General features: G+C 44.2%; 4 protein-coding genes across 17 annotated transcripts in view; all 4 read right to left on the bottom strand.

Annotated features, from left to right (window-relative positions):
* The window catches only part of LOC133959191 (protocadherin gamma-C5-like), a 224,321-nt gene that overhangs the window by 60,733 nt on the left and 148,149 nt on the right, over nt 1-15,439 (bottom strand). For 2 of the 14 annotated variants that reach the window (XM_062394305.1, XM_062394314.1), the window contains exon 1: nt 12,403-14,818. The exons of the other annotated variants lie outside the window; for them this stretch is intronic. In XM_062394305.1, coding sequence (XP_062250289.1) covers nt 12,403-14,787 — 2,385 coding nt within the window. In that variant the 5' untranslated portion in view covers nt 14,788-14,818. Of the gene's footprint in view, nt 1-12,402; nt 14,819-15,439 lie in introns of those variants that run through there. 14 annotated transcript variants of the gene reach the window in all.
* On the bottom strand, nt 36-5,581 carry LOC133959129 (protocadherin beta-18-like). The gene is made up of 4 exons (XM_062394229.1): nt 5,253-5,581; nt 3,200-3,968; nt 221-1,312; nt 36-65 (listed from the first exon to the last, which is right to left on the bottom strand). Exons 1-4 carry the CDS (start codon nt 5,579-5,581, stop codon nt 36-38), a joined length of 2,220 nt encoding a protein of 739 aa, XP_062250213.1.
* Nucleotides 6,182-8,763, bottom strand: LOC133959128 (protocadherin gamma-A7-like). Its single transcript, XM_062394228.1, has 2 exons — nt 8,258-8,763; nt 6,182-6,976 (listed from the first exon to the last, which is right to left on the bottom strand). Exons 1-2 carry the CDS (start codon nt 8,579-8,581, stop codon nt 6,182-6,184), a joined length of 1,119 nt encoding a protein of 372 aa, XP_062250212.1. The 5' UTR covers nt 8,582-8,763.
* LOC133959219 (protocadherin gamma-A11-like) lies at nt 9,214-11,720 on the bottom strand. The gene has a single exon (XM_062394339.1). It carries the CDS (start codon nt 11,605-11,607, stop codon nt 9,214-9,216), a length of 2,394 nt encoding a protein of 797 aa, XP_062250323.1. The 5' UTR covers nt 11,608-11,720.

Raw genomic sequence — 15,439 nt, 5'->3', positions numbered from 1 at the left:
TTGAAAATATTTGCCCTTTTAAAATATTTTCTACATCAGTCAATATATCTACTGTCATTTAACGTCTAAGGAGGAGAGTAGTTCAGAATACTAACAGTGTATCTGTCCATGGTGCTGATTGCAGGTGTATTAATGTTGACGACTATTCATAACTTCACATATAACAGCAACATTTTATGTGCAAACAATTTTGAGCTAAAATGAACCGCAAATAACCAACCTCAAGAGGAGAGTCTGGTTCATCCAGGATGCTCTTTTCACTCTGTATCCGCTGCATCGTCCCTGTAGCACTGGGGTCCATTATCAGCACGTTCTGACCACCAGCTCCGCCGAACTTACAGTCACTCTTTCTGGAGTCAGTCGTCCTGCACACCTCGTAATTGTACACGTGTTGGAGAGTCCCTGTCCCCAAAGTGTCTGAGTAACGTGGTGGATAATATGGAATCACAGGGAGGTTGGAGTGATACAGGACGCGAGACTGTCTCCATCTGTAGATTTTCACTGAGATAATAACCACTACACACGTGATGAAGAGGAAGGAAACTACAGCCAGAGCCAGCACTAAGTAAAAAGTCAGGTTGTCGTTGTACTCCTTGTCGTGCGTAAAGTCAGTGAACTCCGACAGCACTTCCGGGAAGCTGTCCGCCACCGCCACGTTAACAACGACTGTAGCGGAACGAGAGGGCTGCCCGTTGTCCTCCACTATAACACTCAGTCTTTGTTTCACTGCGTCTTTATCAGTGACTTGGCGGATAGTTCTTATTTCTCCATTCTTTGAGCCCACTTCAAACAGCGCCCTGTCTGTGGCTTTCTGCAGTTTATAGGAGAGCCAGGCATTCTGTCCAGAGTCCACATCAACAGCCACCACTTTAGTGACCAGGTAGCCCACATCTGCTGAACGAGGCACCAATTCAGCCACCAGAGAGCCACCAGTCTGGACTGGGTACAGAACCTGAGGTGGGTTGTCGTTCTGGTCCTGGATCAGTATTTTCACAGTCACATTACTACTGAGTGGAGGAGAGCCTCCATCCTGAGCTTTGACACGGAACTGAAAATCTTTGATTTGCTCGTAGTCAAAAGAGCGCACTGCATGGATGACTCCACTATCAGCACTAACAGACACATACGAGGAGACTGGCACTCCGTTAACAGATGAGTCCTCCAGTATGTAGGAAACACGGGCATTCTGGTTCCAGTCAGCGTCTCTGGCTTTCACTGTGAATACAGAGAGACCTGGTGTGTTGTTTTCTACAATGTTGGCTTCATATGAGCTCCTCTCAAAGACAGGTGCGTTGTCATTCACGTCAGATATCTGTAAGGTGAGAGTGACGCTGCTGGAGAGGGAGGGCACGCCCTCATCAGAGCAGATCACTGTGATATTAAACTCAGAGGATCTTTCTCTGTCTAATTCACCGTCTGTCACTAAGCTATAGAAATTATTCGAAGTCGATTTCAATAAAAACGGAATATTATCATTTATAAAACACTGAACTTTACCATTTTCACCCGAGTCGGGGTCCTGGATATTTATCATTGTGACAACTGTGTTGGGGTCTGCACTCTCTGATATAACAGTAGATTTAGACATGATTTTAATCGTTGGTTCATTGTCATTGATATCAACTACATCGACAATCACTTTACAAGAATCCGTCAGCCCTCCATTATCTCGTGCACGTACACTGATCTGAAAATGTCTTTTCTTTTCATAATCCAAACGTCCGATCAATCTGACTTCACCGCTGTCCTCATTTACTTCAAACATATGTCTGACGTCATCCAATGTGTTTGTGATTGAATACATTATTTTACCATTCAAACCATGATCAGCATCTGAAGCACTGACGATGGTCACGATCGTGCCTTTTGCAGCATTTTCAGCCACCGTTCCTTTGTAAATCTTCTGTGTAAAAACGGGAGCATTGTCGTTCGCATCTAACACAGTGATGGAAATCTGCATTGTTCCTGACATCTGTGGCTCTCCTCCATCTACAGCCGTCAACACCAAAGATATCAACTCGTTTTTCTCTCTGTCCAAAGGTTTTTGTACGGTCATTTCAACATTTTTTGTACCATCCGCTTGACTGTGCAGCTTCAATACAAAATTATCAGTTGGCTTAAGCACGTAACTTTGAAGACTATTTGAGCCAACATCCAAATCTACTGCTCGTTCCAAGTCAAATTTTGCCCCAACAACTGTAGACTCGCTAATTACGAATTTAATCTCGTTTTTTTCAAAGTTCGGTGCATTATCGTTAATATCTGTTATTTCCACTGTGACGCTGTAAAATTCCATAGGGTTCTCTAACACGATCTGGAAATGCACAGCACACGGCGTCGTATCGCCGCATAACGCCTCTCTGTCTATTCTCTCTTTGATAAGGAGGACTCCTCTGTCAATGTTCAGCTCGATGTATTCTCTGCTATCGCCAGAATAAACATGAGCATTACCCATCTTCAGTCGTTTAACATCCAACCCTAAATCCTGGGCTATATTTCCGACGAAAGAGCCCTTCGACATTTCCTCCGGAATAGAGTAAGTGACTTGTGCGATGGCTGACCTCAGACAGAGTATCGAAATAAAATACAGTACTTGCCGTCTCATTGTTTAAAATGGCATTAAAGCAATAAGAAACAGCCACTTCGTGTAATCCTTTGGAAAGATTGTAAAGTCACTCGAAGCAAAATGTGAAACAAAAACAGTCCTCAGGATGGGCGAAACATAAATATAATCCTGTCGCGAGATAAATCGGCCACACTGGAGGAGACAATGCCGTCTGCGCCTGCCCTTCCTCTCGAATATATCGAGACGAAGAGGCGGTGCTGCTGTAAGTATACTATAACTGCAACAGACTAGCCGACAGCGGCCCACTGAGTTCAGGAAGCAAAACTACACGGAAAGAGGAGGTCTGGGAGAGGAGAAAAAGTGAAGACAGACGACTGATAAAAGCTGGGATATAATTGTTAGACTATCAGGCTAAAAAGTATATATATTCAAACCTTAATTAATTTTTAAGTTGAAAGAAAGACATTGGTATTTTATGTCACATCGAATAACACAAATTATACTGTGCAAATGTTGCTCTCCAAGGTGCTGAAAACTAGAAGACCAGTAAATGTATATAAATTGTGTAGCATGTTCATTCGAGATTTTCGTGAAGACAAATAGTAAGGAAAAGTAATGTGACACCTTTCTAACCTCTAGAGGTGAGTCTCGTTCGTCCAGGATGCTCTTTTCACTCTGTATCCGCTGCATCGTCCCTGCAGAACCTGGGTCCATTATCAGCACGTTCTGACTACCAGCTCCGCCGAACTTACAGTCACTCTTTCTGGAGTCATTCGTCCTGCACACCTCGTAATTGTACACGTGCTGGAGAGTCCCTGTCCCCAAAGTGTCTGAGTAACGTGGTGGATAATATGGAATCACAGGGAGGTTGGAGTGATACAGGACGCGAGCCTGTCTCCATCTGTAGATTTTCACTGAGATAATAACCACTACACACGTGATGAAGAGGAAGGAAACTACAGCCAGAGCCAACACTAAGTAAAAAGTCAGGTTGTCGTTGTACTCCCTGTCGTGCGTAAAGTCAGTGAACTCCGACAGCACTTCCGGGAAGCTGTCCGCCACCGCCACGTTAACAATGACTGTAGCTGAACGAGAGGGCTGCCCGTTGTCCTCCACTATAACAGTCAGTCTCTGTTTCACTGCGTCTTTATCAGTGACTTGGCGGATGGTTCTTATTTCTCCATTCTGTGAGCCCACTTCAAACAGCGCCCTGTCTGTGGCTTTCTGCAGTTTATAGGAGAGCCAGGCATTCTGTCCAGAGTCCACATCCACAGCCACCACTTTAGTGACCAGATAGGCCACATCTGCTGAACGAGGCACCATTTCAGCCACCAGAGAGCCACCAGTCTGGACTGGGTACAGAACCTGAGGGGGGTTGTCGTTCTGGTCCTGGATCAGTATTTTCACAGTCACGTTGCTACTGAGTGGAGGAGAGCCTCCATCCTGAGCTTTGACTCGGAAGTGAAAATCTTTGATCTGCTCGTAATCAAAAGAGCGCACTGCATGGATGACTCCACTATCAGCACCAACAGACACATACGAGGAGACTGGCACTCCGTTAACAGAGGAGTCCTCCAGTATGTAAGAAACACGGGCATTCTGGTTCCAGTCAGCGTCTCTTGCTTTCACTGTGAATACAGAGAGACCTGGTGTGTTGTTTTCTACAATGTAGCCCTCATATGAGCTCCTCTCAAAGACAGGCGCGTTGTCATTCACGTCAGAGATCTGTAAGGTGAGAGTGACGCTGCTGGAGAGGGAGGGCACGCCCTCATCAGAGCAACTCACTGTGATATTATGCTCGGATGCTGTCTCTCGGTCTAAATCACTGTCGGTCACAATACTGTATAGATTACTAGATGTAGCTGTAAGAGCAAATGGTATATTTTTGTTAATCACACACCGGACTTTCCCGTTTTCTTCAGAATCAGGATCATTTACGCTCATTACAGCTACCACAGTGTGTGAACGTGAATCTTCTCCAACTGAATTTGATGATGAGATCATATTTATCACAGGACTATTGTCATTAATATCACCCACATCAATGATCACTTTGCTTGAATCAGACAGACCACCTCGGTCAACTGCCTCGATATCTATTTCATAATTTCTCGCCTTTTCAAAATCAATCGGCCCATTTAAAATGAGCTGACCGTCTTCGGTTATGTGGAATAAATTTAAAGCTCCTATCACACCATTACTTATTACGTAACTAACCTCCCCATTCGAGCCTTTGTCCGCATCGGAGGCACTCACTTTGGTGATGATGGTTCCTTTGAGAGCATTTTCTTTCACACTTGCTTTGTATATTATTTGTGTAAACACAGGAGCGTTGTCATTAGCGTCTAACACAGTTATATGAATCTGCATTGTGCCAGACTTCTGCGGCTCTCCTCCATCTACAGCCGTCAACAATAAGGAGGCAAACTCCTTTTTCTCTCTATCCAGAGGTTTCTGTAAAATCATTTCAACCTTCGTAACACCGTCAGACTGACCGTGTAATTTAAGTATGAAATTATCATTGGGCTTCAGTGTGTAGCTCTGAAGACCATTCCGTCCTATATCGAGGTCTACTGCTTTTTCTAACACGAATTTAGAGCCGATGACTGCCGACTCGCTGATTTCAATGTTTTTCTCGTCCTTTTGGAAAATTGGAGCATTGTCGTTAATGTCTGTGATTTCAACAGTAACCGGGAATATTTCTATAGGGCTTTCTAAGGCAATCTGAAAATGCAAAGCGCAAGGCGTTGTCTGGCCACACAGAGCTTCCCGGTCGATTCTCTCTTTGATAACGAGGAGTCCTTTTTCCTTGTTAAGCTGAATGTACTCGGTACTGTCCCCTGTGTGAATACGAGCTCTACGCGCTTGCAGTCGTTTAACATCCAAACCTAAATCCTGAGCTATGTTACCGACCAAAGAGCCTTTGGCCATTTCCTCGGGGATAGAGTAGCTGACCTGGCCGAGCACTGAGCTGAGACACAGGACCGAGAAAAACAACAGTACTTGCCGTCTCATTGTTCTTTCAGAAAACTCCTCGAATTAAAATAACGTGTTGTCCTCCCTTTAGATTTCCCCGCTACTGATGCAACTCAAACCAACAGGGAGGTCAGTTTAATCCACAACTGACGGTAAAAATATTCCAGATTGATATATTCCACGCATTGTGTATCATCCTCCGTCGCCTGTACGTGTATGTGTCGGAGTCCGTCTCCCGTGTGAGAGAGCGGAGGTTGTCCTCGTATAAATATGGTTATAAACACTGAGAGGCTGGTCAACAGCGGCCCGCTCAGTTCACAACTCGAAACTACACGAGTTAAAGGAGAATACATAATCTTACCTCTGCTGTTAATTATGTATTCGCTGAAAAAACACCACCCATCAAAAACTACTTGGAAAGCTTTACTGTAAGTTAAACTGGTGATAAACATCACATTTTGCCAACTAAGTATTTGTTTATAAAGTGTGAAGAAAAGAGAAAGATATGAAGACAATAAATAACATTTTGAGAGAGAGACATGGACAGATATATAGAAAGTAGAGAGGGAAAAAACGGAGGCTTTTCTTTCGCTGTCCAAGGTACTGAGTTGTAAAAAAAACATGATTTTCTAGCAATAATTATGTAGTTCTAACCTCAAGAGGAGAGTCTGGTTCATCCAGGATGCTCTTTTCACTCTGTATCCGCTGCATCGTCCCTGTAGCACTGGGGTCCATTATCAGCACGTTCTGACTACCAGCTCCGCTGAACTTACAGTCACTCTTTCTGGAGTCAGTCGTCCTGCACACCTCGTAATTGTAAACGTGTTGGAGAGTCCCTGTCCCCAAAGTGTCTGAGTAACGTGGTGGATAATATGGAATCACAGGGAGATTGGAGTGATACAGGACGCGAGACTGTCTCCACTTGTAGATTTTCACTGAGATAATAACCACTACACACGTGATGAAGAGGAAGGAAACTACAGCAAGAGCCAGCACCAAGTAAAAAGTCAGGTTGTCGTTGTACTCCTTGTCGTGTGTAAAGTCAGTGAATTCCGACAGCACTTCCGGGAAGCTGTCCGCCACCGCCACGTTAACAACGACCGTAGCTGAACGAGAGGGCTGCCCGTTGTCCTCCACTATAACACTCAGTCTTTGTTTCACTGCGTCTTTATCAGTGACTTGGCGGATAGTTCTTATTTCTCCATTCTGTGAGCCCACTTCAAACAGCGCCCTGTCTGTGGCTTTCTGCAGTTTATAGGAGAGCCAGGCATTCTGTCCAGAGTCCACATCCACAGCCACCACTTTAGTGACCAGATAGCCCACATCTGCTGAACGAGGCACCATTTCAGCCACCAGAGAGCCACCAGTCTGGACTGGGTACAGAACCTGAGGGGGGTTGTCGTTCTGGTCCATGATCAGTATTTTCACAGTCACGTTACTACTGATTGGAGGAGAGCCTCCATCCTGAGCTTTGATTCGGAAGTGAAAATCTTTGATCTGCTCGTAGTCAAAAGAGCGCACTGCATGGATGACTCCACTATCAGCACCAACAGACACATACGAGGAGACTGGCACTCCGTTAACAGAGGAGTCCTCCAGTATGTAAGAAACACGGGCATTCTGGTTCCAGTCAGCGTCTCTGGCTTTCACTGTGAATACAGAGAGACCTGGAGTGTTGTTTTCTACAATGTAGGCCTCATATGACCTCCTCTCAAAGACAGGCGCGTTGTCATTAACGTCAGAGATCTGTAAGGTGAGAGTGACGCTGCTGGAGAGAGAGGGCACGCCCTTATCAGAGCAGGTCACTGTGATATTATACTCAGAGGATCTCTCTCTGTCTAATTCACTGTCTGTCACTAAGCTATAGAAATTATTTTCAGTCGACCTCAATAAGAACGGAATATCTTCATTTACTGCACATTTAACTTTTCCATTCTCACCATCGTCTATGTCTTGGATGTTAATTATTGTTACTACAGTGCCACCTTTAACATCTTCGGATATCACATTTGTTTTAGACATTACATCTATCAGTGGGTTATTATCATTCACATCTAATATGTCGACCATTACTTTACATGTGTCGGTTAGTCCTCCCTCGTCACTCGCACGTAAATTGATTTGATAATTACGTGATTTTTCGTAGTCTATATTTCCAATCAATCTAACTTCACCAGTGTGTTCATTTACTTCAAACAAATTTCGGACACTATCCAACGTGTTTCTGATCGAATACGTTATTTCTCCATATGATCCTTGATCGGCATCTGATGCACTGACCGTAGTCACAACTGTGCCTTTTGGTGAATTTTCTGCAACGGTAGCTTTATATATGGGCTTTGTGAAAATTGGTGCGTTATCGTTGGCATCTAACACCGTGATAAGAATCTGCATTGTTCCAGACCTGCGAGGCTCTCCTCCATCCACGGCCGTCAACACAACAGACAAATGCTCGTTCTTCTCTCTGTCAAGAGGTTGTTTCAAAATCATCTCCACATTCCTGGAGCCGTCTGCTTGATTGTGTAGTTTTAGAGCAAAATTATCAGTCGGTTCCAAGCGATAGGTTTGCAGACCATTAATTCCCACATCTAAATCCACCGCCCCTTCCAAATCAAACTTAGATCCGATCACTGCAGACTCGCTTATTTTAAATTTAATATCACCTTTCTCAAAGGCAGGAGAATTATCGTTTATATCTACGATTTCAACTACTATTCTGTAAAATTCAATGGGTTTGTCTAATATAATCTGGAAATGGAGAGCACAAGGCATCGTCTGTCCGCACAGCGTTTCTCTGTCTATTTGTTCTTTGATTAGGAGGACTCCCCTGGCTTTATTCAGCTCGATGTATTCTCTGCCATCACCGAAGTACACACGAGCATTACGTGATTTCAGTCTCTCAACATCTAAACCCAAATCCTCTGCGACATTCCCGACAACAGAGCCCACGGACAGTTCCTCGTTAACGGAGTAGGTGACCTGGCCGAGCACAGGACCGACAAAAAGGAGCGAGATGAAAAACAGTACTTGCCGTTTCATTGTTCTCCTCGATATTATTTTAAAGGCAGAAATGCATGTTTAACTGTCAAACAAAATGAGCCAAAGATATATTCCAACAGCAAGCACAAAGTCAGGGTATATTCCTCAAAAAAAGAAAGAGAACAGTCCAAGCGAGATGAGTGTTTTTGTCTCGATTCTAACACCGTTGTGTGCTATATCTAGTCCCCTCCTCTCCTCGTTTGCGTTTAAAGATGGGGAGGCACTGTTCTTAATATGCTCCACCCGAGCAACATGCTGGACTACAGCGTCCCTACGAGTTCAACATGCATAACTACAGGAACACTGATAAAAAGATAAGGCCGTCTGCAGCACAGTGATGCAAATTGAAACCCCAATGATGTTATAAATGCTGGTAAAAATGAATTGTTAATACGATTAAATGGCATTTATTAATTTGATAGAACAAAGTTGCTGCAGTTTATCACAAATGCAATTACTAGGATGTGTAAGATATATGTGTAGAAATAGTAATCAAGAATGTTTTTTTTCTTTCGAAAAACTGTCTCTGGTGCTGAAAGTGACAAGGGGAATTTTACTTATGTACATGGATTTTATGCATGAAGTGGAAATTATACACATACAAAGGAAACATTATAATAACTACTTTAATGTCAGGGTCTAACCTCTAGAGGAGAGTCTGGTTCATCCAGGATGCTCTTTTCACTCTGTATCCGCTGCATCGTCCCTGTAGAACTGGGGTCCATTATCAGCACGTTCTGACTACCAGCTCCGCCAAACTTACAGTCACTCTTTCTGGAGTCAGTCGTCCTGCACACCTCGTAATTGTACACGTGCTGGAGAGTCCCTGTCCCCAAAGTGTCTGAGTAACGTGGTGGATAATACGGAATCACAGGGAGGTTGGAGTGATACAGGACGCGAGACTGTCTCCATCTGTAGATTTTCACTGAGATAATAACCACTACACACGTGATGAAGAGGAAGGAAACTACAGCCAGAGCCAGCACTAAGTAAAAAGTCAGGTTGTCGTTGTACTCCTTGTCGTGCGGAAAGTCAGTGAACTCCGACAGCACTTCCGGGAAGCTGTCCGCTACCGCCACGTTAACAACGACTGTGGCGGAACGAGAGGGCTGCCCGTTGTCCTCCACTACAACACTCAGTCTTTGTTTCACTGCGTCTTTATCAGTGACTTGGCGGATAGTTCTTATTTCTCCATTCTGTGAGCCCACTTCAAACAGCGCCCTATCTGTGGCTTTCTGCAGTTTATAGGAGAGCCAGGCATTCTGTCCAGAGTCCACATCCACAGCCACAACTTTAGTGACCAGATAGCCCACATCTGCTGAACGAGGCACCATTTCAGCCACCAGAGAGCCACCAGTCTGGACTGGGTATAGAACCTGAGGGGGGTTGTCGTTCTGGTCCTGAATCAGTATTTTCACAGTCACGTCGCTACTGAGTGGAGGAGAGCCCCCATCCTGAGCTTTGACTCGGAAGTGAAAATCTTTGATCTGCTCGTAGTCAAAAGAGCGCACTGCATGGATGACTCCACTATCAGCACTAACGGACACATACGATGAGACTGGCACTCCGTTAACAGAGGAGTCCTCCAGTATGTAAGAGACACGGGCATTCTGGTTCCAGTCAGCGTCTCTGGCTTTCACTGTGAATACAGAGAGACCTGGTGTGTTGTTTTCTACAATGTAGGCCTCATATGAGCTCCTCTCAAAGACAGGCGCGTTGTCATTCACGTCAGCGATCTGTAAGGTGAGAGTGACGCTGCTTGAGAGGGAGGGCACGCCCTCATCAGAGCAGGTCACTGTGATACTATACTCAGAGGATATCTCTCTGTCTAATTCACTGTCTGTTAGTAGGCTATAGAAATTATTAGAGGTAAATTTAATTTCAAATGGCATGTTTTCATTTATTACACATTGAACTTTGCCATTAGTGTCAGAATCAGGGTCATTAACACTCATTAGAGCTATAACAGTTTTCTGGGCCGAATCCTCCGGTACTGAGCCTGATGTTGATATCATATTTACAATAGGGCTATTGTCATTCACGTCAATTACATCAATAATTATCTTACTTGAATCTGAGAGTCCGCCCTTATCGACCGCTTCTATTTCGATGTGATAATGTTTTTCTTTTTCATAGTCTATTGCACCATCTAGTATCACCTCACCTTGACTATTAATGTGAAATAAATTCGAAACGGTATCCATGCTATTCCCTATGGCGTATGTAACCTCTCCGTTTGGGCCTTTGTCTGCATCTGAAGCACTGACCTTAGTAACGAGTGTTCCTATTGCGGAGTTTTCTGTAATACTTGCTTTGTAAACCTGTTTACTGAAGACAGGGGCATTGTCGTTTACATCCAACACAGTCACGTGAATCTGCATTGTTCCTGTCCTCTGTGGTTCTCCTCCGTCCTCCGCAGTCAACACTAACGATATGTGCTCTTGTTTCTCTCGGTCCAAAGGCTTCTGTAAAACCATTTCTACCTTATTGCCTCCATCGAACTGAGAATGCAGTTTAAGAGCAAAATTGTCACTCGGCTTTAAAGTGTATCTCTGAAGACCATTTACTCCGATATCGGGGTCCATCGCTTTCTCTAGCAAGAACTTAGAGCCGATGACGGCAGACTCGCTTATTTCAAATCTCCTCTCCTCCTTTTGAAAAACCGGAGCGTTGTCATTTATGTCAGTGATTTCTACAGTAACCGGGAATAATTCTAACGGGTTCTCCAACGTAATTTGAAAATGCAGAGCGCAAGGCGTTGTCTGTCTGCAGAGCGCTTCACGGTCTATTTTTTCTTTAACGAGGAGAGATCCCCTGTCTCTGTTCAGCTCGATGTACTGAGCGCTGTCTCCCGTGTAAATACGAGCTTTACCGGACCGCAGCCGTTTGACGTCTAAACCTAGATCTTGTGCAATGTTACCGACCAAAGAGGCTTTTGCCATTTCCTCCGGAATTGAGTAGCTGACCTGTCCGCGCACAGGACGCAGGCAAAAGATGGCGATTAGCAACAATACTTGCCGTTTCATTGTTCTGGTCGATATCTCTGTAGCACAACAAATAGAGCGTGTTATTCCGTTATAGCAGCACGATTCCACCCATGTGAACAAAAACTTAAGAGAAATTGGTTTTAGTCCGTACAGCAGGGAAATATATTCCAGGTTGGGGATGCCTGTGGATCTTAGGGTCTGATCTCCGAGAAGAGAATTGTACATCTGAGCCTGAGCCTCAGTATTGTGCCAGAATGATGGCGGGGAGGATATCTTCCAAAAGCAATGCTCCACCGCTACACGCTGGGCAACAGCGGCACAGTGAGTTCAAATTGTGAAAGTGCATAAGAAAAGCACCAATAACGCCATGCAGTTTAAAATGCAACGGTAAGATAAAAAAAAAAAAAAACGCTGAAAGCTCACATATGTGTAAATTACCACAATTATTATTATTTTCAAAACAAAATAAGACACTCAAAATACTTGATTACTATGATATAAATATTAATGATTGGTAACGTGTTATAAAACTGTTATAAATACCGGAGAGGCTACTACAGACAAACACATGTAGGAGGAGAGTAAAAAAGGAGCTGTGCTATTGTGGGCGCTGTCCAAGGTGCTGAAATGTAGCCAACATGATGCCTTGTAACAAACGAAACAGTTTTAAATGGTGTGAAAGCAATTAACTTATTACCAGCAATTACAAACATACAGAGGAGGTTCTGTTACCTCTGTCTATGGTACTGACAGAATCTGTCGCCCGATATGGTACATTAAAAACTAAGAGAATCGGAAACCCTTACAGTGGCAATTGACCCCCTTTTAACTAACCTCTAGAGGAGAGTCTGGTTCGTCCAGGATGCTCTTTTCACTCTGTATCCGCTGCATCGTCCCTGTAGAGCTGGGGTCCATTATCAGCACGTTCTGACTACCAGCTCCGCCGAACTTACAGTCACTCTTTCCGGAGTCAGTCGTCCTGCACACCTCGTAATTGTACACGTGCTGGAGAGTCCCTGTCCCTAAAGTGTCTGAGTAACGTGGTGGATAATAGGGAATCACAGGGAGGTTGGAGTGATACAGGACGCGAGACTGTCTCCACCTGTAGATTTTCACTGAGATAATAACCACTACACACGTGATGAAGAGGAAGGAAACTACAGCCAGAGCCAGCACTAAGTAAAAAGTCAGGTTGTCGTTGTACTCCTTGTCGTGCGTAAAGTCAGTGAACTCCGACAGCACTTCCGGGAAGCTGTCCGCCACCGCCACGTTAACAAGGACTGTAGCTGAACGAGAGGGCTGCCCGTTGTCCTCCACTATAACACTCAGTCTTAGTTTCACTGCGTCTTTATCAGTGACTTGGCGGATAGTTCTTATTTCTCCATTCTGTGAGCCCACTTCAAACAGCGCCCTGTCTGTGGCTTTCTGCAGTTTATAGGAGAGCCAGGCATTCTGTCCAGAGTCCACATCCACAGCCACAACTTTAGTGACCAGATAGCCCACATCTGCTGAACGAGGCACCATTTCAGCCACCAGAGAGCCACCAGTCTGGACTGGGTACAGAACCTGAGGGGGGTTGTCGTTCTGGTCCTGGATCAGTATTTTCACAGTCACATTGCTACTGAGTGGAGGAGAGCCTCCATCCTGAGCTTTGACTCGGAAGTGAAAATCTTTGATCTGCTCGTAGTCAAAAGAGCGCACTGCATGGATGACTCCACTGTCAGCACTAACGGACACATACGAGGAGACTGGAACTCCGTTAACAGAGGAGTCCTCCAGTATGTAAGAAACACGGGCATTCTGGTTCCAGTCAGCGTCTCTGGCTTTCACTGTGAATACAGAGAGACCTGGTGTGTTGTTTTCTACAATGTAGGCCTCATATGAGCTCCTCTCAAAGACAGGTGCGTTGTCATTCACGTCAGAGATCTGCAAGGTGAGTGTGACGCTGCTGGAGAGAGAGGGCACGCCCTCATCAGAGCAGGTCACTGTGATATTATATTGGGACGAGGCCTCTCTATCCAAAGCTACCTCTGACACTAAACTATAAAATCCACTCATTGTGTTATGTATTTTAAAAGGAATGTCCTCATTAATATTACACTTCACCTCTCCGTTCCTCTCAGAATCAGGGTCATTCACGCTCAGCATAGCGATGACAGTATTGTCAGGAGAATCCTCTAAAATGGTGTCTGATTTAGACAGTATTTTTAACTGAGGGCTGTTGTCATTGATATCAATAACATCAATTAGGATCTTACTGGAATCAGAGAGTCCACCGTTATCTATAGCCTCGATATCAATTTGGAAGAGCTTGTTTTTTTCATAATCAATTTCACCGATCAAAATGACCTCTCCGGTTTTTCTATTAATCTGAAACAGATCAGATAAACGACGCCTGCTATTTGAAATGGCGTATGAAATTACTGCATTTGAGCCCCCGTCTTTGTCAGTTGCACTGACAGTAATGACACTGGTGCCTCGCGGGGAATTCTCGGTTATAGTGGCCTTGTAAACAGACTTAGTAAAGACCGGTGCGTTGTCGTTTGCATCTAGAACGTTCACAAGTATCTGCATTGTTCCAGACATACGCGGCTTTCCACCATCTAGAGCCGTTAGCAGCAGTGATATCTGCTCCTGCTGCTCTCGGTCGAGTGGCTTCTGTAGCACCATCTCTACCTTTTTACTCCCGTCTGCTTGATTCTCTAGTTTCAATGCGAAATTGTCGGTTGGATTAAGCGAATAGCTTTGGAGACCATTTTCACCTATATCAGCATCGACGGCTTTCTCCAGCACGAATTTTGACCCGATAACGGCCGACTCGCTGATTTCAAAACGTTTCTCGCTCGATGCAAAGCTGGGAGCGTTGTCGTTTATGTCTGTGATTTCAATAGTTATGCGGAACAATTCCATCGGGTTTTCCAGGATCATCTGCAGATGTACAGCACAAGGCGTCGTCTCTCCACACAGCGTCTCTCTGTCTATTCTCTCTTTGATGACGAGGACTCCCCTCTCTCTGTTCAGCCCGATATATTCGGCACTGTCTCCGGAATGAATACGAGCTCTGCCTGATTTAAGCCGTTTCATGTCCACACCTAAATCCTGAGCGACATTACACACTAATGAACCTTTCTCCATTTCCTCGGGAATGGAGTAGCTGACCTGCCCGTACACCGAGGATACAGACAGAGCCAAGATGAACAACAGTACTTGCCATAACATTATTTTGTCGGAGTGTTCCTGTGTCCTTCTAATAAAACTGTAATCCATAGGAATATCCTTAAAATGTCCGATTGTATTTCCAGGAGATTATAAACACAAGTAACCGCTTTCCATGTCCGTGAGCAGTTTTCTGCCTAAATGAAGGGAGGGTATTGGTGCCTGTTTTATTGTCTAGCATGTCACAGTCGAAGGGGGAGGTACAGTTACTAGCCCTATCTAAGACTGCCACACTCTGGCCAATAGCGGCCCTTTCTGTTCAATTCACCAAACAGCAAATGTTGGGGTAAGGGGGACGAGAATATTGCGAGTTATGCAAAAGATAAAATATAAGTGAGCATATTATTATTATTATTAGTAGTAGTAGTAGTAGTAGTAGAAGTAGTAGTATTAGTAGCAGTAGAAGTAGTAGTATTCGTAGTAGTAGAAGTAATACTAGTATTATTATAATTAGTAGTTGTATATGGGCTGTCGTCTACAAAACCATTTTAAATCCTAGAAAATATTATTTAAATATTTACAGAATATTATTATTAGTGGCTGAAGCTTCAGTGAGATCAAATGAGTACAAGAAACAAAATATCGTTTCTATTTTCTCGAGCTCTTTGTTATCCAAACAATAATAAAACGTTTTGTATGAAATAGAAACAAGAAA

The sequence above is a fragment of the Platichthys flesus genome, chromosome 8 (assembly GCF_949316205.1).
Source record: "Platichthys flesus chromosome 8, fPlaFle2.1, whole genome shotgun sequence".
Lineage (NCBI taxonomy): Eukaryota > Metazoa > Chordata > Actinopteri > Pleuronectiformes > Pleuronectidae > Platichthys > Platichthys flesus.
The sequence above is the reverse complement of the archived record's forward strand: the minus strand, read 5'-3'. Positions and strand labels throughout refer to the sequence as shown.

Coding starts and splice junctions, on each gene's coding strand:
- LOC133959129 (XM_062394229.1), bottom strand. CDS start 5,581: ATGAGACGGCAAGTACTGTTGTTTTTCTCGGTCCTGTGTCTCAGCTCA. Junction 3,969..5,252: donor ATAGAAATATTCCCGGTTAC/TGTTGAAATCAC, acceptor CGTGACTGTGAA/AATACTGATCCAGGACCAGA. Junction 66..220: donor AACCAGACTCTCCTCTTGAG/GTTGGTTATTTG, acceptor TCTCCTCCTTAG/ACGTTAAATGACAGTAGATA.
- LOC133959128 (XM_062394228.1), bottom strand. CDS start 8,581: ATGAAACGGCAAGTACTGTTTTTCATCTCGCTCCTTTTTGTCGGTCCT. Junction 6,977..8,257: donor AACCCATTGAATTTTACAGA/ATAGTAGTTGAA, acceptor ATCAGTAGTAAC/GTGACTGTGAAAATACTGAT.
- LOC133959219 (XM_062394339.1), bottom strand. CDS start 11,607: ATGAAACGGCAAGTATTGTTGCTAATCGCCATCTTTTGCCTGCGTCCT.